Below are 26,431 nucleotides of genomic sequence, written 5' to 3'. Positions count from 1 at the left end.
AAAAATATGGTTAACAAAGAGATTATAGTAAGATTGTGCAACGAGTGATTCCCTCTCACTCTCTTCCTCCTCTTCTTCCTTCCTAAAATAACAGGTTTAAATCAGCTCCAGTAGCCTATAGTCTGTTTACATGCAGTCACAAATTGCATGTTGCATAATGGCATTAAGGCTGCAAGTACACAGTACCTAGAACTCTATACAAATGATCTATTAATATTTAGATAGGTCGATGAGTAGTTCAATGTTAATGTCCGTCATTTTAATCCTGTTCTGTGTGCATCTATTCAGTTTCCAGCAAAAAAAAAAACAAAAAAAAAAACAAAGCCATCATTTATTCTTTAATTAAATTCTGTAATGGTTAATACCTTTCGAGCCTCGACAAGGTTACATACAATTTCCATGTTTGTCAGTGTTTCTGTATTGTTTTCATTTTGGGAAAAGAAATTCCTTAACATTTTGACAAAAGTTTAAACACCTTTGGATCCAGTGGCGGATTTAGGCATGGGCTACATGGGCAGTCGCCCAGGGCAGCATCTTGCCGGGGGTGGCCCGGGACCCTTGCCGGGGGCGGCACAGATAATATATAATTTACGCATTTCAATTTCACAACAAAATTTCATTAAATTGAATTGAGTAATCTTTAACTGAATTAAAAGTTTTACTGATTTAATTTTGTTAAAGATTATTCAATTCAATTTGATGAAACTGTGTTGTTAAACACTGCAATAAAACAAGAGTTTTAAACTTTGCCGGTTACATTCGGCTGTAAAAGAAAATAACTGTACATTCGGACAATTAGAACATGAAAAACATGACTTTTTCAGTGTGCCTGTGTGGCAGACCTCTGCCTTTCTTAAGACGGAGGAAGCAGGAGCCGGGTGAACAATCCACGTAAGACATTTAATAGACACTTTACAGTGTTTTCAGCAACACGATAAAACACACACTGCTTTTCAGCTAGCTACATATAAACATAAAGACACACACACACACACAGACAGGCTTCGTGCATCTCTCTCTCGAACTGTGGCTCCGGCTCCTCTTTATCCCTCTCCCGGCTGATTGCTATCATTCTCCCCCAGCTGTCCCTCCTCATCGCTCGGCCATCGATCGTCTCCTCGGCATCGCGATCCTCAGCCAGTGGTGACGGCTCCAGGACAGCGTCTTCCTCCTCCAATCCCGGGTTTCGGCACCACTGTGGCAGACAAGCCTCTTGTTCAACGGAAAGGAGGAAGCGGGAACCGGGTTATCAACCAAAAATACATTTCATAAACAAAACACAACATAAAACTTTTCTTTTCAGCAGAACACAAAACATTGACACACACATAGAGGCTGCGTGCGTCTCTCTCTCTCTCGAACTGGCGTCTCTGCCTCCTCCTTAGCTCTCTCCTGCTGATTGGGACAAATCAGCACCAGATGTCCATCATCACGGCCTGGCCATGCCCTCCTCCTCATCACAGCCTGACATCAATATACATGTATAAGAAGCACCCCCATCTAAAACACAGTTATTACATGTATTTCACTAAAATAACTGGGAATTTTAATCTTTGTGCTTAGATTAAATGCAAGTAAAATGTTGGCAGAAAGGGTGTTTTTTTTGTGCTTTCTTTTTTGCTCTTATACTTTTCACGCTTTATTATCATTCAGTAACACACAGATGTACAGTATATTAGCATTATACAGTAGAACATTTATTTATGTTATTATGCACTATTATAACTACTCATTCCTCCTCGATTTTGACTTTTAGCAGGTTAAGAAGACCTATTTCCAGCAGAAGATGTGGGAGGCGTTTAGTGCATGGAACTATTCTTTCGTTGCTGGTTTCTCATGTCAGAAAAAGCTCGAAACAGCAATGTAAATTTTAAACGTTCATTTAAAGCAATCAAACTATAGCTAAGATTAATTATTCAGAAAAAATGTGTCCCTACAGTAAGCGCATCAGGACGTGGGACACAACTTGTAAAATAGGGACTTGGAACCCTATCTCCATAAATAAAAGTACAAACAACTTTAATTTCTGCAAGCCGGAGATTGCTGATAAAGCATGCTGCTGACGTGTAGTCACCTAAGCCTGGTTGGAATTTTAGTAAATGTATTATTAAATGTAACAAATGTAATATTGTGGTCAGATATTAACTCGTGGGGACTTCACAATCTGTAATAATGACGTTCACGGACAGCCTATCAGGCATCTGGGACATTTGAATTGATCAATGATGAATGAATCCACAATTTGTTTCAAGACAGTTCATTTTCGACGGCAAAGCCTATTAATTCTCAGAATGCATTTAAGACATTTTTCACTTTTAATAAAAGACTGCATGGACCGCACAACAGCTCTTAGTTGTGATATAAATCATATTATATTTATTAATACGACACGGATACACATGTATTACAAAATAATTCAATGTTATTAAATATGAAAATAATATACTATATAAGGCTATACTAAACTCCCAGTAAGCATATAATAATGTGGCTTGCGATCTCTTACGCATCGTCCATTAGACACAACACCTCACAACAGCCCAGCAACAAGTTTCTACTGCACATGGCATGTGTAGTTTACAGTGAGTGGTGGTTAGGGACAATATTTCGTTAAAATTTGCCCAAATATGGATTAAGGCAGTAGGTCTACAGAAGACAGGGCGGGTTGGCCAATTCAGATGAAAGGGGCGTTGCAGTGCCGCCCACGTGTGCGAATCTAATATTCAAGTCATAAACTATTTTCTTAAACAATGAAAAAAAAAAGAAAGAAAAATCGAACTGAATTCTAATTTTTCCGTTTCTTAAACTTAACAAGAGAGAGAGAGAAAAAAAATGTTTTCCCACATGGACGGTCTCCCTCCATATTTACTACTTGCGCCAAAAGTGGATTCATGGGAAAACCAGAAGTCTCATTAATATTCATAAATCTATTACCATAGCAATATGAGCTGTTCTTACCTGTTAAATTTGTAATTCTAGATATCTCTAAAAGTATTTTTACTAGTTAAAATCGTATTTAAGATATCAGTAATTCTATTTTCACTAGTTGCAAAGGCTATTTTTGATATCAAGGCAATAATTGATCCTAGTGGAACTCCCTTTACTAATTCCATTAATTACATTATTACTAGTATAAATATCAATTCCTCATATCAACAGTTGAATTACAACTAGTGAAAATGGTCATTTTAGATATCTGTAAAAGTATTTCAACATGTAACATTTGGAAATTCTGATATCTGCAAATGTATTTCAGATATCAATAAACTGGAGAGTAATTAAAGATATCAAAAATGGCTTTCTTACTAGTGACAATAACATTAATGAAAACGTCTTTAATTTTCGGCATTGGCCAATAAATTTTCCTGTTTGGCCTTTTTTTTCCTTCACAATCAGTCACGGTTCATTTTGTTGTTACGTGCATTGTGTTACTACAATAACAGACCGGTTTGCAACACAGTCTAATTTAAACGGTCCACATATCAGAGCCGCAGGAGATGCGTTTGAGCTCATAATGTTAAAGTGCTCGCCTGTTTCATTCTCCCTCTCTCTCCTCAACAGTTCCCTGTAACCTTTAACTGTCTTATCTAATGATAAAAAGGAAAATATCAATAAAACTAATATTATATACCATCTGCTAATATGCACATATCTTGTTTAAACAGATGTAATAGACAAACCTCACGCATCCTGTGGAGCGCTCATTTACCTCTAAAGCACATATTCTAACAGTCTCTCCTCAACAGTTCCCTGTCACTTTTCTAATGATAAAAGGCAAATATCAATAAAACTTCTATTATATACCATCTGCAAATATGCAGATATCTCATTTAAACAGATGTAATTCTTGAACCTCACAAAAATCCAGTGTTTTCTTCCCGTCGAGCGCTCATCTAATATCTTCTTCAGAAGCACATATTCTATCAACCAGAATCAAAACTTCAGGATCAGAATCAAAAGTTCCTCTGATTCACAAATCATGATGATCACTCCTTGACAATCCAAGAAGGTTATCCAGGCTGTTTAAACTGTCAGGAGATTGTTGCTGCTCGGAGATTGTTGCTGCTCGCTGGATCCGCACGAGTGCGTGAGTGCAATCAAAGTTTTTCTAGCAAGTCAGTCCACTGTCGGCCATGTTTGGAATGCTCTTGGGAGGCTATTTCCAGTCATGACAGTGCAGCTCCTATCTACTTAAATGGGGAAAGACCGAAATCTCCAAAAGGTTGGTCAAAATTACGATCAAAGAACATATTTCAAATCAGCAGTCAAATCTGACAACACTGGTATCATAAATGGTGCTCCTTTACCTCAGATTACGCTAAAAAAAAAATTCTCGAGTTGATTGACAGGCGATGTCGGTATTTAAAAGATGATTGGCTCTTTTACCTGTTAGGCGGGACTTCCTATCTACATCCGTTGACCGTTGTCTATAGTTGGGCGTTCTAATTTCTCCCATTCATTTTAATAGAAGTGGCCCATCTCTGCTAAGTAGTCTCTGATGCGACTTCAAGGTAAACGCGCTTCACGTGTGCTTTAAGTAAATGTCTTATTCACTATGCACTGTATGTACAATTGGTTTGATTCTGTATTTTTTGAGCAAATGTGATTGCTAACGTGGACATGCCAGCCATGGTTGCTGGACAACTGTGTGTACTGTTATTTCCTTCTTCCTAATATATTAACAATTTCTTCATGTGCAAATAAATTACTAAAATTTTATGACTAAACAGAAATCAGAAGAAACTGCTATCTACCATTTAAAATACAATATTATTTTATATTTTTATATTTTATATTATTATAAGTTCAAGTTTAGTGTGAAATTGAGTAAATATGGTGCTAAATAAGAGTTTATTCATTTTTTAGCAATGTTATGTTTATGTTATTTACTTTATTAAATTGTGTGATATATCGGCATTGTATCGGCCTATCGGCCACCCTGCTCTCTGGATATCGGCATCGGCCATTAAAAAACCTATATCGGTCGACTACTAGTAACAATGTAATTATTATTATTATTATTGATATCAAAAAAGTTCATTTTTTGTAGTAAGAGGTGCATTGCTGATTTGTGAAATTGTAATTTCAACTAGTAAGACGTTAATTTTAGATATCTGTAATTGCTTTTTGACTAGAAGTGAATGGCAGATCGTTGTAAAGTTTTACTTGTAAAAATGCAATTACAGATATCAAGAATTACAGTTTTCACTTGTTGAAATTCCATATTTGATATCAAAAATGTGTATTTATTGAGTGATAATGTCATTTTTTATATCAAGAATGAATGTTTTTTACTAGTGCAAATGTAATTACTAATATCAACAATTTCCATTTCCACTAGTGGAAATTACATTCTTGATATCAAGAATTACCATACTGACTAGTAAAAATTTAATTGTTGATATAAAAAAGATAATATCTTGCGAATGATTATAGGTCAAATGGCTTGCAACAGTATCAGAGATCATTGCGGAATTCTACTAGTTAAAATGCAATTACTGATATCAAGAATTATAGTTTTACTAGTGGAAATTCCATTTTTGATATCAAGAATGTGATTTCTGCGAGTGATGACGTCATTTTTTATATCAAGAAATAACGTTTTTACTAGTACAAATGTAATTACTGATAGCAAGAATTGGCATTTCCACTGGTTAATATTGAATTGTTGGTATAAAGAAAGCATATCCTGTGAATGAATAAATGTCAGTTTGGCTTGCCATAAGGCCATTACACTCTTCACTGCATTACTTCCAGCAGGTAGCAGAGAGAGGGGGAGAGCAGCAGGGCTGCAGGTGTGAAGAGGCATCATCATCTTCTAAAGCTTTAATGAGAGCTGGATCTCTCTTGTCTCAGAATTGTCATGATATTATCTTGGCAAATGAATGAGCTTAACTCTAATGGTTGTCAGTATGAACAACTGCAATCGAGTTAATAAGGATTGCATACAGTATGTGGACTGAAAGAGATCTTACTGTACCATTTTACAAGTAACACTTGGCTATAAAAACACCAGGCACATAGCTAATTCACAATGACTTCATTATCTGTATTAGTACAAATGAAAAGATTGATTCCAACAATAGACCAGTGGCAGGGTTAATGAACTGACACAAAGATTTCTTGCCAGTATTGAATGTTTTTTGCTGTGCAGGGGGCAAACATAATTGCCTCTGGTAGATGAGCATTACCATTTCTAATGATCTCTGTTGTGAAGGCCCAGTTACCCACACTCAATTACAGGCATCGATTATCCACCTCCTGCTTTTCACAGAGGATGAAACAGTTTAAAATCATACAATTCACTATAGGTGCACTGTAAAAAAAATCCTGTTAAATTTACAGTAAAAAACTGGCAGCTGTGGTTGCCAGAAATTCACAGTAATAAATACGGTAACCACATTTCAGGCTTTACAGGATGTAATTTTGATGCCTGTATATTTTACGGTGCATTACCGTCGTATATATTATTAAATAATAAACTTGATATATTAACCTTCTGAAACTGTAAAAAGTTTTCACTTTATAATGTATTGTTAATCACCGTAGTAATTACAAAATGGCACATGATGACATGAAGTTCATCAGTAGAGGCCCTTCCTGGAGCAATGACCAATACACATCTAGAGACAGTGCTCAGTGTCACTCACACAAACACTAAACACCAACAGGGTAACACATTAACTAAATATTAATTAATAAATATTAACTAAACTACATCAAATATAACACAGAACACCCCAATGTACATAACTGATATTAAAAATAAGAAACATAACTATTTCCATAAAATATAATGAAATGAACTGGGTACAACTGATTTTTGTTTTTGCTACCGTAATTTTTATTTATTTATTTTTTTATTTTTATTTTTTGGGGGGATTTTTCCCCTTTTTCTCCCAATTTGGAATGCCCAATTCCCAATGCGCTCTAAGTCCTCGTGGTTGCATAGTAATTCGCTTCAGTCCGGGTGGCGGAGGACGAATCCCAGTTGCCTCCGCGTCTGAGACAGTTGCCACGGAGACATAGCGCGTGTGGAGGCTTCACGCCATCCAGCGCGGCATCCTCGCACAACTCACCACGTGCCCCACTGAGAGCGAACCAAATTATAGCAACCACAAGGAGGTTAACCCATGTGACTCTACCCTCCCTAGCAACCAGGCCAATTTGGTTGCTTAGGAGACCTGGCTGGAGTCACTCAGCACGCCCTGGGATTCAAACTCACGAACTCCAGGGGTGGTAGTCAGCATCTTTACTCGCTGAGCTACCCAGGCCCCTTTACTGTAATTTTAACAATAATTTACCATACATGTACTCTCTTAACATAATATACATTTTTACTGTTAATTATACAGACAATCATACTTTTACATAAAAAAAAATTTTTTTTTTACCGTAAAACTACATGTATTGTCTTTTTAAATATATTTAAAAATTTTACCGTATATTTTAAGGTAACTACCCGTTAACCAATTAATGTTTTTTTTTTTTTTACTGTAGCATTTTTACAGTCTTTTACCACTAAAAGTAAGAAATAATTTTACAGTGTGGTTTTGTGCTTAGAGGAACCAAATACTTTAACAATAATCAAATCAAATCAAATCACCTTTATTGTCACACAAACATATACACAAGTGCAATAGTGTGTGAAATTCTTGGGTGCTGTTCCGAGCAACATAGTAGTCGTGACAGTGATGGGACATATACCAATTTACAATAAACATCAGATTAACACAACACAATTTAAAATCTAATATACACATAATTACACATAACACAATATACAAATAATAGCATACAATGTACAGTATACAATACACACAATATAGAATAAACATTATACAATAAAAAAAAAGTATATATAGTATACATAGAATGTACAGTAGGTTGTATTGTACTGTATTGACATTCAGGCTGTCTGTTGATAGTAAGTTGCCAGTGTGTTGTTAAGAGAGAATAATATTATAATTTATGACAGTCAGGTGTGAGATATAAGAGTAAGAGTAATAAAGTGCAGTGCTGATGTATTTTGATCGTGGGAGATCAAGTGTTCAAAAGTCTGATTGCTTGGGGGAAGAAGCTGTCATGTAGTCGGCTGGTGCGGGTCCTGATAGCTTCTACAAACACAATGTAATTGCTAAAGATGAGAAAATCTGTGAGATTTTAAAATGTTTTGACTTATTTCAAACAGCCTGTTTTGATAATGAAGTTTCAAATAGCTTTGTGCCTAGCAGCCTTATAGATTAGGAACTAAACTATTTAAGCAAAAGTTGTAGGAGATAGACCACTGACCACTTCTGAGCTCTTCACCAAGAAAATTAAGCTTGTGTGGGGGTGTTCCTTCAAATAGTGAATATTAAGTTGGTATGGAAACACTTTTTATTTACAAAAATTTTCAAAAATTACATGTAAATCCTTGGCTTTTACACCATGCACTAATAAGAGAAATGTCATACTTAAGTTTAAATGTTAATGATACTAAGACATTTCAAAACAGTGTCTTTCAAGAGTAAGACCTAGAATTCAATAAGTTACCATGCAAAAAAAGCAAATGTGTGGTGTAGTCATGTGTAAGGCAGCATACAGTATACAGGTGGTGTTCGATGTTTTGCAATATTCCTTTCGGGGTCACTCAAAACAACAAAAATAATTGTAAGCTGCAGCAATGTCATGTGTCCACTATATGAAGCTTTCTCCATACAATGCTATAATGGTTATTATAACATGCATCCCTGGAGGTACAAAAAAAACTTGCCATGTTTGAAACACAGTCCAAAACCCTGACAAAGCAACCAATACCAGTTTAATATGTTTCACTATTGCATGTACGTGCAATTTATTATATTAAACCTTGACCAGTTTGTATTATATTAGACTGGACAAAATCATTAACAATGTACAGTATGTACAGGATCCCTATCATTAATAATGTTTTATATAAAGTTTCATATTGTTAACTTCTATATAATGTGTTAGAACCTTATCCATTTATATGCAATTACAGAGTCACTTGAATCTGATTCTATTTTGTATATACAATAGAGATACTTGCTTAATACAAAAGGCATTGAGCAACACATTTGAAGACTTCTCCTTTAGTGTTTGTGGTGCTGTATGACACCATATTGTTTCTTTAGACTGTCAAAATGGACATAATACAGTCACAGAGGGAATGATTCACAATCCCTCTTTAGGGATGTTCCTCTGAATGGGACCTAAAAATAACTGTTCAGGATAAATTTTAGGCTCAAAAGAAAACATTGCAGCACAATGACACAGTTTAATCTTGTCAGCAAGGACTGAAAGTGAATGTGTACCTTGTCCTTGCTGGTAAAAAAAAAAAAAAAAAATGCCAGGGCAATTCATCGGATTACAAACTCCTCTGACTTGAGGCTTGCTACAGATTAGTCTTGGACAATGGTCATGTCACAGTACCTTAAATCAGTGCCACTCCTTTCAGGCCTTGCATAAACATGGATCTTTTGTGTCAACAAAATTGGTTAATAATGACTGTAATTCTGTATATATAATATATACTCAACCATTTTGTGGAGTTCTACAAGTGTTCTTATTTCATTGTGTGCCTCTACACTAACTTCTTTGAAATGCTAACCCTAACCGATTCTACAGTTATATTATTCGATGAGATGAATGTATCATGAGAAATAAGAAAAACCTGGAACGAAAATTTATTTGAGACTTCACACGTGATAAAGTCCCTCCTAACTCTTCCTTTGAGTTGACACAACACAGCATTAAATAGAGAAGTAAGAGTTGGCTATTTTAAAGAGGCTAGAGTATTTAATTTGTATAGCCTACAGTAAGCTGATATTTCTCTTACCTGGAAAGACCAACAGTAAGGTAAGAAGCAGAAATATTCCAGGTCTCCAGGTCATCAGCATGTTCTCCATCGCCCCACGTGAAGCGCCCGCTCGCGCGACACCTCATACAGCATGAAGTGATAGTCACTCTCGCGCTATCTTCTGGTTTCCTTTTTTTTTTTTTTTTTTAATACAAAAAAGTCAGTTTCGCTCGATCTCGACAGATGAACCAGTATCCAGTTTGTTCATAAATTCCATTCCCTCCTCTTTTCTCATCCGCGGAGCTGAAGGCATTTGGAAAAGCGATATTTAAAGCTAAGGTGGTTTTTTTCTTCAGTGGCCTTCCAACTTTATAAACAAAATCTCAACGGACCGTTCTTCAAGTACTTTCTCTCATACACTGAAGTTTTCGCTTTTCACTGAAGGCGACTCGATGCGCTTCTAGATGTGTCCATGAAGCCACGCCTTTTTGTGCCTACAGGTGTTCACGTGCGCTCCTCCATCAACACCTCTATGCTTTAATCCTCAGGAATAGTAAATTGGTGTGAAAACTATATTTGAACGTTGCGAATACGAATAGTTTAAAATCGTTCTAATATGAGTTGTAACAAATTGTATTACATTGTGATAAAAAAATAAAAATAAAAAAAAGATTTCTGTGATTGGGTTTACGCCGCAAGTGGGTTGATGTATCCAATTACTGTCTCTCGTAGTAGCACGAACAGTGTTGTGACGTGAGTGAATCTGTGATATTAGGCTGATCAGTACGGAAGAAAGCATAGGCTACAGTGACCCTGAGCAAAGCATATCTCTCGCACTGACCGGTTGCCATAGAAACGCATAAGAATTTCATGCATTAGGGCCACTCAATTATTGGGGACTGGTGAGCTCAGGTCTTTGATTGTCTTGTCTGAGATTAATTTATAACTTGAACTACTGGTACAAAGTGCCTGGCACAAAGACTGTGATAAAATGAATAGTTCATCCAAAAATGAAAATTCTCTCATCATTTACTCACCCTCATGCCATCCCAGATGTGTATGACTTTCATTCATCTGCTGAACTCAAATGAAGATTTTAAGAAGAATATCTCAGCTCCGTAGGTCAATTCAATGCAAGTGAAAGGTGTCCAAAAGGCACATAAAGGCAGCATGAAAGTAATCCATAAAACTCCATGTCTTCAGAAACTACATTATAGGTGTAGGTGTGAAACAGATCAATATTTAAGTCCTTTTTTACTATAAATCTCCACCTTTGACCAGCCCCAACCAGTAGGTGGTGATATGCATAAAGCGAATTGCCAAAAAAAACAAAGGAAGAAGAATGTGGAAGTGAAAGTGAGATTTATAGTAAAAAGGACTTTAAAAATTGCTCTGTTTCTCACCAACACCTATCATATCACTTCAAAAGACATTAATTTAACCACTGGAGATTATGGATTACTTTTATGCTGACTTTATGTGATTTTTGGAGCTTCAAAGTTTTAGTCAGCATTCATTTGCATTGTATGGACCTTCAGAGCTAAAATATTCTTCTAAAAATGAGGTGAGTAAATGATGCAAGAATATTCATTTTTGAGTGAACTATCCCTTTAAGGAACAATAACCATATATCAAGCCAGTGCCCTTCAAAGTTGTTCAGTGTTAAACCTACTGAAAAAAATTAGCTGTGAGCTATGCAATACATTTTATAAAAGGCATCTAAATTATTCTGAATACACCTGGGTTCATAAGTGAGACTCACCATGGAAAATTATTTTGTGTTTCAGATCCATTGAGTTGTGATCACACCTCCATAGATAAAGTCAACATCATTCTTCTAACACATTCAAACATGATCTGCAGTCTAAAACTTTGTATATCTGATCTTATACTGTATGCATATAAACATAGCTGCTTGGCATCTGTATAGCAATGAGACAATTGAAGAACCATGAAAGAGAAATAGCAAAGCAAACTGAACAGACTACAAAGTTGAAGTTATACTTACGTTCAGAGACTCGTTATTTTTTATTTTTTTGGGGGGTGTCTGTGCGTGTCACTATAATAACATAGATAATACTGTGTGGCAGCAAGTTGCAGCTGCTGTCACCACAGCTACTTCACTGAGATGAGCAAAAATTTTCAGATTTTATGGTTGTTGACTGATGAGGTAGTGACAATATACCAAAAGATTTTACAGGCTGTCATATACTGTGCATGCAACAAAGAGCAAGCTGGCACAGCCTGTATGTATTGTGTGTGCCAAACTTGAGGAAACAAAAAAGTATTTGACACATTTTTTTAAAAAACAAATAACAAATATTGCACCACATGTGAACATTTTCTTCACTTTAGACTTATTTCGATAATATCTAGATGAATTGTGAGGTCAGGGTTGGGGTCACTGATGCACTTGGGAGCAGCTGAGGCAACCTTGTGCATTATTGTATCATTTTATATTATACGATTCTAAATGGTAATGCATATCTTCTTCTTGCTCTGTCTGGGGGTTGGTCTTTTCTTTAAGCAGTCAAGTTCTGTGGTTACCAGACATACCGGGGGAGTTCAATTAATACACAGTCATATAGGCTACTTCAGTTGAAGCCTCATCACATGTTACATGAGCTTTCTCACCATGAAGCCAATGTCACACACAGCTTGAAGCCTGTCACCAACTCTACCAATCATCCTGGCTTAACCTCAACCACTTTGAAAATAATTTGGTTTAAGGCATTTGCGAATCACAGGTTATTTGCACACAGATTTATTGGAAGTGTTTTCTGATGACAAAGTAAATTCACTATGGTGTCTTAATTATGTAATATATACAGTATATAATTATATACAGTATGTGTGTGACATATGCAAGGTTATAAATGGTCCCTGGTAACCTGGTGGTTGGAGAAGGAGGTTAATAATTCATTAGAAAATGCCTGAATTTTTCACTGAACTGTATTTGTAAGCTTCTTTGCCTTTCATTCTCATTTAAATCAGTACTTTGGTTGCATTTATGTTCTTTTCAGTATAAAAATAATGATGCTTTACTTGCTTTACATAGTTTTATCCCAGTTATGTTGTTTAAGAAAACAAAAAAGATATAGTTATTTAGCCTATGTGACTTATATAGAATTAAAATACATTACTTTTAGGTTTTTTTTTTTTATTATTATTATTATTTATTTATTTCAAGAGAGAATCAATAGTTTTTAATAAAAAATGTAGCAAATATTCATTTGAACCTTGCAATTCTGCAAGGTACGTGGCTCTGTGGTCTAATCTATGAGACTTCTCTGCCACCAAGTGGACTAGGCAGCATTCATCTTTTCTGCTCTCACCCAGTGATAGTTGCAATCAATAGAGTCTGGTCAGGGGCGGACTGAGACTAAAAAGTGGCCCTGGACTTTCTGGCCCAGAGCAGCCCACCAAACCTGGCCCGCAACACACCACACCGTAACACACCGGCTCATTGATTTCATTTTACAGCTCAATTTCAAATTTTTATGTTGAAAAAAAAAAGAAAAAAAAATTCTATTGACTGCTAGTCATGACAACGGGCCCCAGCAGTGCAAACATTTTAATAACTTTAAAACATATAAAACCACTGTAAATGTGATGAGTGGATTTTTTAGAGAAAGCACTAAAAATAAGCACTTTATAGCTCAGAAAAATAACATGTCCGAAATTTTTTTTCCCAACATACAGATGTTAGATTAAAATGTACATGATTTAAGGTGCTGTGACAAATCAACATAAAAATCTTAATCACCTTTCAACTTTTTTCTATAAATGGAAATAAACCATTGTCTTAGTTAATATGAGGTTATGGAAAACAACAAGTATAATAATAATATATTATATATGTATATATAGCTATGCAAGATCATAAAATGTTGTTTAAAATAGTTGGATGAAGAAAGTGTCACACAGCAGGACACTGGTGACAATGCTTAAAATTTCATGTCAATTACTCACATAACTATGTGTAAATGTTTATTATAAAAAAATAAAAGTTGGCCAGAATATGTACAAATATAAATATAAACAAATATAAATATATGTCAAACAAAATAAACATACCTCTTAAAGTGTAGAACTTTGCAGATATTTTGCAGATTAATTGCTCATATTTTCACTCTATTTGAGTTTGTTGCGTCTTTCTATCTGCAGTGTTTGCAGATTATTCTTGAGAAAAAGTGAAAAGCCCAATGCTTTGACAAGTGCTGTTTCTGCTGTCCTTTAAACAAAGTAAGCCTCAAGACTCAAATAGCCACAAAGTAATATTTTTCATGACTTATTTTCTGCATTTTTATCAGAAATTTTTATCTTTTTTACCTATATTGCCTGTAAATTAGATTGACTTGAGAGGGGCAATGGGCCGGTCCAAATTACCCAGTGGTCCAACGGGAAAACACCTGGTGTTCCAGACGGCCAGTCCACCCCTGAGTCTGGTAGATTCTAATGGACTTTGAGATTTATTTGATGGTCAAATTGTATACATTTAAAATAGGAAAACAGAATGAAGTAGAAAAATTTAATCTCTTATTACAAGACAGTGCTGTTCAAAGAGAGACATTTCTAAAATGGTTGGACATGTGGTTTTGACAACTGGGACAAGACGCTATACATAATGGTCTATTTCAAACTGTGCAATAAATACATTGTTTTAAAGCCCTTAAATTCTAAGCCAAACATACACTTGACCTTTAACCAACTTCATGAAATAAAACAATCTGCTGGTATAAAACAATAGCTGCCAGTGGTATTACACAACTATTAATCCAGACCTTTTACTCACTTGACCCAGTGCAGTTCATGTATACACACAGTAGACATATGGGCTTGTGAGGCCTGAACAGAGAATGAGCATGGGAGATTGAGCCAGCATCCACACTAAACGATCTGTCTTAATCACTGATCATAAGGAAGATCAAGTGAGTGTATAGGACATGGGTTGTGTGGTACACCAAGCTGTGCGATGTGAATTATAGAGAATGAAAATGCTAATATTAAAGAGACTGGAAGCAGCGGACCTATAGTTATACACCTACTCCTAAACCTATTCCAATTAATTTAAAAGGCATATTAAAGGGACAGTTCACCCAAAAATTTAAATTCTCTCATCAATTTCTCACCCCCATGCCATCCCAGATGTGTGACTTTCTTTCTTTTGCTGAGCACAAATGGTGATTTTTAGAACACAAGTGAATGTGTACCAACATTCTGAAGCTCCAAAAAGCACGTACAGGCAGCAAAAAAGTGATCCATAAGACTCCAGTGGTTAAATCCATGTCTTCAGAAGCAATATGATAGGTATGGGTGAGAAACAGATAAAAATGTATGTACTTTTTTCCTATAAATTCTCCTCCCTGCCCAGTATGTGGCGATATGCACGAATAATGTGAATCGCCAAAAACCCAAGAAGAAGAATGTGAAAGTGAAAGTGGAAATTTATAGCAAAAAAGGATTTAAATATTGATCTGTTGCTCACCCACACTTATCATATTTCTTCTGAAGACATGGATTAAACCACTAGTCACATTAATTACTTTTATGCTGCCTTTATGATCTTTTGGAGCTTTAAATTTTTGGCCACCATTCACTTGCATCGTATGGACCTACAGAGCTGAGATATTCTTAAAAAAATCTTTGTATGGGTTCAGCAGAAGTAAAAAAGTCATACACATCTGGGATGGCGAGGGTGAGTAAATAATGAGAGAATTTTCCCTTTTGGGGTGAACTGTTACTTTAATCCCTCTCTTAACAGCTTCTACTCCTCAGGGAAGGCTTTACACTAGATGCGGGAACAACATGAGTGCCAAAATTTGCTCCCATTCAGACACAAGATCATCAGCGAGGTCCAGGGTTGGACTTGATTTAAAATGTATTCCACTCCAAATAAAATGTATCACAAACTGGTGTAATCCAAACGGTGTGGAGAAGGCCGTTTTTTCATGGGATATTGGTGTCAAGGGTATCTGCCAATAACCCTTTGTCAAATCCAGTGTCAAATAAAATCGAGCGGTGCCCAACCGATCGAGCAACTCATCAACACGAGGCATTAGGTAGGCATTAAATTTAGACACTGCGTTGACTTCTATAATCCACACAGAACCGTAAAGACCCGTCGCTCTTAGAAACCAGAACAACCGGGCTGGACCAATCGCTGTGGGATTCCTCTATTATCCCCATATCGGGCATTGCATCCAATTCTTCCCGAACAATTTTTTTTGTGTGTTCGGGCAGTCGGTAGGGACGGCTACATACCACTACCCCTGGCTCGGTCTCGATGTGGTGCTGGATGAGATTTGTACGACCGGGCAGAGGGGAAAACACGTCTGCAAATTCCTGTTGCAACTTGGCAACCTCTGCGACTTGAAACGGTGAGAGGTGGTCTCCATAAGTGACCGGATTGTTATGACAGGGTTTTGTATTCACCTCCGGCCCGAGCCCCACCCTCTCCGGAACTACCGTAGCCAATATCACAGGGACCGCCTCCCTCCATAATTTCAGGAGGTTGAGATGGTATATTTGACATGTGTCCCCGGTTCGTATCTCCCACTCGACATGTGACCTCAAAGGGTCCTTGCCACTTAGCAAGTAATTTGGAGCTCGATGTGGGTAACATGAGCACTTTATCTCCTGGTGCAAACTCATGTAGCCGAGTACCCCTGTTATACAGGCAGCTCTGACGTTCTTGAGCTTGGAGCAAATTCTCCTGTGTTAGTTGCCTCAGAGTGTGGAGTTTTGCTCTAAGATCAAGAACATATTGAATTTCATTTTTACTGGTTGAAGGTCCCTCCTCCCATGTCTCCCATATGACGTTGAGTACCCCGCGTGGGTGCTGCCCATACAGCAGCTCGAACGGGGAAAACCTGGTGGAGGCTTGCAGGACCTCTCGCACTGTAAACAATAGGGGCTCAAGCCACTTATCCCAATTTTTAGCATCTTCAAGTACAACCTTACGAATCATATTCTTCAGGATTTTATTAAATCACTGCACCCGGCCATCTGTCTGCGTATGGTACACACTGGTGCGAACTGATTTAATACCCAATAATTCATAGAGTTCGCGGAGTGTTCGTGACATAAATGTCGTGCCTTGATCAGTGAGGATTTCTTTCGGAATCCCCACTCGGGAGATCATTTTGAAGAGTGCCTCCGCAACACTGCATGCTGAGATGTTGCGCAGAGGCACCGTTTACAGATATCACATTGCATAGTCCACCAGGACCAATACAAAGCGATGTCTGCGTGCAGTCCAGTCTAATGGCCCGACGAGGTCCATTCCAATTCTTTCGAAGGGGACCTCAATTAATGGAAGGTGGCGCAATGGTGCTCTAGGGGTGGCCGGTGGATTCACCAGCTGACATTCATGGCATGCCGCACACCACCTGCGAACATCGTCATGAATGCCCGGCCAATAAAAACGGCCATTAGTTGGTTCAGTGTTTTCTTCTCCCCTAAGTGACACACCATCGGATTATAATGAGCTGCCTGGAACAACATTTCCCGGTGGCTCTGCGGTATTAACAGCTGGGTTGTATCCTCTTTTGTTGGAGCGTCCTGCGTCACTCGATACAACCGTTCTTTTATTATCGCAAAATAAGGATATGAAATGTTCAGCTGGAGTTGTTGACTAGTTGTAAACCAACCCCCGCAAATGGGAAGCCGGCTTTAGCAGCGGGATTCCACGCCTCCGTGGTGCTGGGATGGGCTGTGGGGAGAGAGCAGAGTAAGAGGAGAGGGAGGAGGGAGAAGAGATCAGGGAAAACACAGGGGGAGGGGAGAGAGAGTGGGAGGGCTCTTCCACCCTCTGGTACACCATCATATGGTCCTCCGCCAATTGGACAGCTTCCTCCAGCGATGCTGGTTGGTGGCACTGGACCCATTCCGACGTTCCTTTTGGTAGCCGACGGATCAGCTGCTCCAGCACCACCTGGTCGACAACTCCCTCGACGTAGAGGTCCTCTGCCAGCAGCCACTTCCGGCAGGCATCTCGGAGCCGTTGAATGAAGGCAAACGGGCGGGCGGTCCTCTCCAACTTCATTGAACGGAAGAGCTGTCGGTATTGTTCTGGACTGCGGCCAACCCGCTGCAGAATGGTCTTCTTCAGATCGTCGTAAACCAGGACATCGTTGAGCTGCGAGTTGGGCTTCCCTGGACAGAAAAGGAATGTGCCTAGCAACCCACTGGGCGCGTGGCTAACCCCAGATCCCGGCAGAACGCTTGAAGAAGTCCAGGAAGGCTTCCGGATCATCTTCTGCCCCCATCTTCAGGAGCATAGGCGGAGACTTGGGGGCTGCTGTGTCCAAGGTCGCAGCCAGGGCTTTCTCCTGGCTGAGGAGGCTCCGGATCACATGCCGGTCCTCTGCTTGAGCTCGGAGGATCTCGTGGATATGGTGATCTTGGTCTTGTCGAAGCTCAAGCAGGGCCTGTTGGTGGGTGTGGTGTAGACTTGAGGACTTCTGCCAACTGCGAGGACTCCATGAGGCATACTTCCTCCAACTTCCCGGGTTTTGGCACCAGTGTAAAGACTTCACGTAGGGAGGGAAAGGAGGACACAGGGAACTAGATACTTTTAACTCCAAGGTAAGACTTTTAATAACAAAACTCAAAATCGCTTTTCAGTGTCACACTCATTAGCTCAGTACAGTCTGTTTTAGACGGGTAGCTCTCTCTCCTCTTGCCGCTGGCATGGTCCCTTATATTTCACTCTCCCCAAGCTTACTGGCAATTGGAAACAGGTGTTAATCATAATCTGGCTCAGGTGTATGCACTCTTACCGCTTTCTCTCTCTCCGGATGGATGCTCGACCACGCCCCCCGCTGCCACATGGTGCTTTCAAGCTTCAAAAGGATTATAAAAGTATCATGAGTCATCCATCTTCTAAAGTATACAAAGGTTTTGTGTGAAGAACAGACTGAAATTTTAATCGCTATTCTACAAGAATAATCTTATAACCGCTGCAACTGGATCATTGAGTTGGATCAGTCCGATTCATGAACAAAAATTTCAGACTGGTGTTGTGAACCAGATCAACGATTCATTAACAAGATCAGATTCAAAAGAATCGGACGGACAATGTTACTTCTCTCATGAACGGCAAGTAAATAACGACTTAAATTTTGATCAGTTCTCCACACATAAATCTTCAGAAAATTTGAGGGTGCAAATGATGACATAATTTCATTTTTTGCATTAACTATTCCATACAAACAGACTTACGTCAAGAGAGTTCTTCAGTTTAGAAATTGTAGCCTGAATCTTTTGAGATGCATAGCAGTTTAGTTGCTGGCAAACAAAATGACATTGCACTGTTATGTTACGAATTTTTTAAATTTTAATGTAAACATCTCTGTATTTCCATGACACAAACTCATTGCTCTGTTCACATGCCATGAATCAGCAGGTTGCTCATCGTTGATAAAAGCTGCATGCTATTTTTTTATGTGAGGGAGAATACATGTGTGGGAAATACCTACATTAAATTTCTTCATAGGAATTTTTTTTCAGCTGAGTAGAGTAAAAATTAAATGAAGCAAATTACAGTAAAATCAAACTATTTTTAAGGTAACTGTAATCTGATTAAAAGTGTAACTAATGGAATACTGTTAGCCAACTTATGTTTTGTACTCTAAATATGTAATGCTGTTACATGTAGCCTATTCCATCACTCCCCAAACCTGGTGAAGTTAGGCACTGATATTGGGTTGGCTATGGGACTTGATTTGCAGACTTCATTCCATTAATTCCAAAGGTGCTTAATGGGGTTCCGATTTTGGCTTTGTGCAGGCCACTCAAGTTCTTCCAAAATGAGTAAATTAAATTATTATTATATATTTATTTATTTTGCTTTGTGCACAGGGGAATATTGTGATACTTGAACAGAAATGTGCCCTCCCCAAACTGTTAGAACACATTTGAAAGCACACAATTATTTAGAATGTAATGATATTGGATATAGACATAGCATTAAGATACAGGATGCCCTTACAAAACTGATGGGAATAATTGTTAATTAGAAGAGGGTGTCCACATACTTTTTTGTCCAAAGTGTATCTCACAGTGGCAGTTTTAAATTTGTCTGTATTGTACTTTTCCTGCTGTGTCTTCTAAGTACCGAAGTGTCAAAGATGTATTTACTGTATATTGTAAACTGCAGCTGAATTAAGCAATTCAATTAAGACAAACAATTAAGCACTCCCCCACCATTTAAACATCTGCTATATTCCACAAATCACATGGGTTTCATTCATTAGGATTTGATAAATCAACAAATCAGCTGATTGCAGGGGGCAATAGTGTTCATTTTAATCGCCTCTCAGCCATTCAGACTCAACATAACTAACAAAAAGATGGTCAAAGGAACAATCAGGTGAACCTCAGCTGTGAGAATGCACCTCATCAATGGAACAATAGATGTTGACAGATAGTACTATACCCTGCCTTCTTAAATATTCTTTGGTTCTAATTTTAACACCAGTTAATTACCACTGATTTTATTTTAGTTTCATATCAAATGCTTAATATAGAAATTACCTGTTGCTAAATATATTTTTATAGGTTCTTTGGTAATGTGTGTTAAACAGTTCTCCACTCCAATTGAATATTATGTAAGAGTAGGATTATTTTTTTAAATAAATTTCTGTACAACCACATACCTTAACCCTTATGTAGCTTTGGGGTCAAAAATGACCTCTTCTGGACTTTGCTTCTTTAAAAAAGATGGTTTCCTTCATCGCAGTGGCATGAGGTTTGGTGACTTTTCATACATTTGCTATCTATACCTATATATAAAAAAAATTGGGCTGGACTCTTGTGGTGTGGTGACAAAAAATAAATAAAAAATCTCATTGTGTTCAGGGTCAGATTTTACACCACATAGGAAATGATTCGAAAAAATCCATCAACCAAAAATTTAAAAATGGACTTCTTAGTGAAAAAAGGTTCCCGACCCCTGACCTAATGCATGATACCTTTTTCATATTTTCTCCCTGAATTAAACTGAGAAATGTAGATCTTCACTGAAGTGAATGTAACATAAAATGTTCTTATATTATATGAAAATTAATGGTGTAGTTTAGTAATTTAGGGATAAATAAGGTAAAACAATTAATAAATAAATAAATAAATAAAAAATGCCATGATTATGGTACAAAATTAACCAAAAATTAAAAAATAAACTTCAGGTTTTCACCGAGATTGCCTAGGAAAAATTAAATAAACTTGTCATTGAACACATGTTGACCTTTTGTGACAACTTGTACCAATAACGGGACATGTTATAGGGTAAGATATCACAATGGAACCTTCAACTAAACCAGTGGCGTACGTTTCATGTGAACATTAAGGGGGACACGTCCAAAATCTTCACCTCTCTTTAAATCTACACCTATAGCCTATTATAGGCTTTTCAGCAAAATTTTAAATGTAAAACAATTATGAAGCACAAAAAGATTCATGAAACAACAAAAATAAGAAAGGTAACATACAACAATATCAAAACCAAGAAATATTTGATAAATTGTATACATTTATGAAATTTTAAATACATGCCTGCTCCAGTAAAAATGTGACAACATGCCCTGACCTGACTTTCATGGAAAATAACTTTGTCTTAAGAACACATTTAAACCTTTATAGTTGTAATATAGTTTGATTATGTTCTCTTGTTTACCCAAGAGCTAAAACAAAAATATGATGATAGTGAAAACTTTCTCTGGAGGGTAGAATTCACACACAAAAAAAAAAAAGAAAGAAAAAATTATATTGAAGAGGGATATGAATTAGTTGTTTGAAACAAACATACCTCTCTGCAAGAGAAAACACACATTTGCACGATTTGACTTTTGACTCTAAATCTTTTCAAGGTTGAGATTTCTGACAATTTCCAACTGTGACAACTAGCTACGGTCTCCCCTGTATATTTAATGAAAAAGTACAGGGCCTGGTTGCAACAAACCTTTTCAGTTATCGGCACTAAGGATTTTATTAACTTTTATAATATTTGTATGAATATGAACTTTCAGAATATGAACTAAATTTGTATTTGTATAAGTATGAACTTAATGTATCTAAACCATACCAAATATCTTATTAATTCAGTCTCACACTGATGTGATTTATTTTATATAATTTGAGATGTACCTCAAGGTAGATTGACTGAGTTCAGTTCAAAGTTTTTGTAAAAAGTCAAGTAGCTAATCAGTCAAACAGAACTTTATTCATCTGACTGCTAAAACACGTGCAGCCTCAAGAGGCTTCTCAGCTGTTGCCATGACAACAGATGAGGAATGGCCCCAGAGGGGTTTGTGTGCAGCATACTTTTGGTACATTTGCAGAGGTTAAGACATTGTTGGCTACGGAGATATGACTTTTGTTCTAGCCACCTGTCCTGTTGTCCTGCTATCTTCACCCCACACAGAGACTTTGCCTTGTGTTTATAGTCAGGGCTCGAGTTGAGGGGGGATGCGTGGGGATGCCTCCCCCCTTGTTGCAAGAAATACCAAAAAGCATCCCCCTTGTACCATCATCCCCCCTTACCATCCCCTTCAGATCAACTGTGTCATGTATTACTTAGAACTAATCATGCAAGTAAAATGTATAATATTTAATTTTAATAAGTTTGATAAATAACAGACTTTAAATAAGGCCGATTAGCCGGTCAGAATTAGATTTCGACATGTGTGAGGTTGCCAGATTTCTATAAGTGAAATCCCCCAATCAGATCTGAACACTTGTACAGTTTGGATATATGCTTCCAGGGTGACGCTTTAGTAACGCAGTCTGATAACCTTGAGCGTGTGAGTTCTCTCTTCACTGCGAAAAGTCGCCGGATTTCTGAAAACACTGGCAGGTATGTCGGAGTTTGCGATGGGTTGACTTGTCCTTCCTAGTGTTCACATGAAACTTATGCCACAAGTTTTCAAATGTTTCACACACTTTCAAACATGGTCAAGTAGTAGATTGGAGTAGAAAAAATGCATGTCTGCAGTGGGCAAGCGATCTAGAAAAAAACCTTTTTCATGATCATAATGTGAATTCTTTTCACAAAATTATTCATAAAATACAATTACAGAGGGTAACAGGTGCATATTATGGCCATGTGTCCTGATGCTCATTTTTGTCCTGATCTATTAAATTAAAAATACATAAAAAATAAAATTCACACAAACCATTTACTTGAATTCACCTCTTCTATGATGAACATTTTTAAACTGCTGAGCTTAAAGTCATATTGATATTTTTCTGGGGCTTAAAGTAAAAAATGTGATGTGGTGCCAAAAAAAAGAAAAAAGAAAAAAATAGTCTCATTAAAATCTGAAATTCCTGAAAAAAGAAATGTTGGCATGACTAGTGCAGAATAATATTTTATTGTTATTTATTTATTTATTTAACCAAAATGTAGGTAGCCATTTTGTTGTTTATGTTGACCATAAAAACTATAAAACACAGTAAAATAGTGTTTTGTCAGTATGTAGTTTGCTGAGATAAACATTGGTACTGAGACTATTTAGTATAGATGGGCCTCTTCTATTAAAATGAATGGGAGAGACTGGAACGCTCAGCAGTCAACGGATGTAGAAAGGAAGATGTTTTAAAAAAAAACATCTGATATTTATTTTGACATGTTTATGAAAAGGCACATTTTATTCATGTGGTGTAACCCTGAGAACAATTCTTGATATTTTTGACTCAAAAATTCATAATATTTATAAAATAAATAAAAAAAATAAAAATCCTTGAAACACATTTTTAAAAACTTTTTGGAAATTAATTAATAAGTTGTTTATACTCTCATGTATTCAAGGTGCAAAGAAAGTATTATAATACTTTTTACTTCATGGTTGCACCACATGACAATATTTGTCAAAAGGTTTTTCAAAAATTTATGAAACCAAATTGGACAAAGATTACATTTCTGAAAATATGAAATAAGTGTTTTAAACTAGATTTTTAAAAGGTTTCTCATTTTAATTCGGGGTGTAATTTGTCAATGACCCATAAGTAAAAGACCACCTAAACTTTGACTACACTATCCCCTTAAAAAATCGACCACTGGTTATAGTCTACAGTATATAATTTATTTAACTGTAATAGTATACTTTAGAGTCACCTTTGGAGAATATAGATGTATTGCTGTTATTCAAAAGGTATTTATTGTTGAAGTATAATGAGTTTTCCTATCTAAGCACCTTAAACCCCCACTTTGTACCATTTTTTAATGACTTTTCATGCTTGCAGCTGTGTTTTCATTCAAATCTTTGATGCCGGTTTTCTACCTGAATTATTTACTCAATACCCTGAGAAATCCAGTAGATGGCAGTAAATATTCGTATATACTGCAGCACAACTACGGTTATGATCAGTTTCTAAGGCCAGAAAAGAGAACACAAATCTTTTCATCAGAATTCTGTACACTATGTACTGTATGATAAGCAAAGGACGATGACCCTACGACTTTGTTTCCTTGTTGCGTAAAAAAAAAAAATATTCTCAAGTGAATTAATAAACAGAAGCATATGTACCGTAACAGTCCTGCTGCTCTCAGCTGAGGTCACGATTGTTACTGATAGAGGTCAAACTGTGAAGTTTTATTGATGTTGCCAAGCAGGTGTAAGATCTGTTCTTTTGTACCAACTGACCCTTGCCCCCCTCCCCATCTCCAAGTCAGACCCCTTCATTTATCATCCTCCATACCTAGATTAACGCCCTCACTTCTGTCACTGAGCTGTTGTATGGTTGTGCCAAACCACAGGAAATCATCACAAGGCTATTGTGTCCTCACAGTAAGCGTGTCTACTTGAGCACATGTCCTGGGAGCAGGCCCTTTGTTATGAAAAGCTCACCCTGCCCTGGAGTGACCCGCAGTTTGTACCTCCGTCCCCCATCTCCTCCACCCCTTTCCTGAATGCGGGAGGACTCGGAGCCAGGGCCATATGGCACTGCCAAGGCACTGACAGGAACTGTGGACAGGAGAAACAGAAACATGGGCCCTAGGCCAACTAAAGGCCATCAAGAACCCAAATATGTGTCTGTGGTTCACGGTGATTGTTACGTTATTTTTAGCATTGTTGCTGTTTTTTCAGCAGTGTTTACATGGAATACATGGAGACATCTCTGCAGGTGCTTGGTCTAATCAAGTACTTAACTGTCTTTGCGTCAAGGGTGCTACAATCAGACATTTTGTAAAGGAGCAGCAGAAATTAGTCAATGTTTACGATCACATGCTGTTATGCTGAAAGAGCAGGGAGTCACCTGGGATCATCTTTGCTATATGCTTTTAATTTCTGTCGATACAGAGCGGTCCAATGCGGACCACCACATTGAAAATCTGATAATTATTTTCTAATTTATACCTGCAAATAATCAAAAAATGTGGGGATTTTTATAAAGGGTAAAACAAAAGAAGTGTTAAGATGTATATTGAATACGAAATATATTTTGGCTCCATTTCTAGGTCACTAATCAAATGAGCAATTATTATTTTTTATTTATTTATATTTTGCATTGACCATTTTAACTCATTTGTAGAAAAGGTCAGATTTCCTTACTTCCATTTAGGCAATCAGGTTTTGCACAGCTTGTAAAGTTCATGCCAGCACAAGTACAAACCGTTCTTAAAGCAAAAGGGGGACATACCAAATACAAAAAAAAATAATCTGAAAATCATGTAATTTTTTTTATACAATTTGTAATTTTTCACTTCACATTATTATGGTAATAACATAATATCAAATTTGAACTAAATTAGAAATATGCAAAATAGAAGATTTTCACAACTGGACTTTTAGAGTCCTCTGTAGTTGCACCATAATTCATTTAGGAAAATAAAATAAAATAAAATAAAATAAAATAAAATAAGGTAGGTAGGTAGTTAGGTAGGGTAGGGTAGGGCAAGGCAACTTCCAAGAACGTAAGCATAAATGTAAATAGTTTTTACAGAAGACTATCTGATTTGGTGGTGCAGCATCAGCCCACAGAACACGCTTATGTGAACAACTGTCTTTTCAAGGAGAAATGGCTTTGTTGCCTACCTGAGCATTCCTTTGATGAAAATAGTATATGGGTCAATGAATTCCAGTTTCTGAAGGCAAACCAAATGTTCTTTCACTAAAGAGTAGTTGTTTCCGTCTTACATAGAAACGTTAGAAGAAACTCTAGAAATAACGTATAGTTCAGAAGGTCTCACACAATCTCATGCATCCATAGAAATGTAAATAAAAGCCTTTGAGTAGACAGGGATTGACTGTTTGGCACATTTCCTTGAATGCTTTTGTTGCTGTCAAGTTTTTATGAAATGTGCAAAAGAAAATGATGACTCATCCTCTTCTTGATTACAGGACAGCAGGATGATAATTTGTTTGTGGCAGCACTTGTCTGAATATGTCTAATCACACAATTGTGTGTCCTCATTTGACATGTAGGTACATGTAACTGACAAACATGTCAGAGAGAGAAAGCTTGTTGAGAAAAAGCTGAAAGTAAATTAGCATTTCTCCATCTGTTATTGTCTCAACCTAAAGAGTTATCAACAATTAATGATTTTATTTAAAGATGCACTCTGTTATCAGAGTGAAAGAGCTTCATAAAGCATTGCTTTTAACATAATGACAGGGTTATTGATGC

General features: G+C 37.1%; 1 protein-coding gene across 1 annotated transcript in view; it reads right to left on the bottom strand.

Moving 5' to 3' along the window:
- Positions 1–10,203, bottom strand: part of LOC127429965 (endothelial cell-selective adhesion molecule-like) — an 81,536-nt gene extending 71,333 nt beyond the window's left edge. The window contains exon 1 of the mRNA XM_051679367.1: positions 9,842–10,203. Coding sequence (XP_051535327.1) covers positions 9,842–9,911 — 70 coding nt within the window. The 5' untranslated portion in view covers positions 9,912–10,203. The remainder of the gene's footprint in view (positions 1–9,841) is intronic.
- Positions 10,204–26,431: the final 16,228 nt, after the last annotated feature.

Source organism: Myxocyprinus asiaticus, chromosome 39, assembly GCF_019703515.2.
Source record: "Myxocyprinus asiaticus isolate MX2 ecotype Aquarium Trade chromosome 39, UBuf_Myxa_2, whole genome shotgun sequence".
NCBI lineage: Eukaryota > Metazoa > Chordata > Actinopteri > Cypriniformes > Catostomidae > Myxocyprinus > Myxocyprinus asiaticus.
This window is presented reverse-complemented; position numbering and strand designations above follow the sequence as displayed.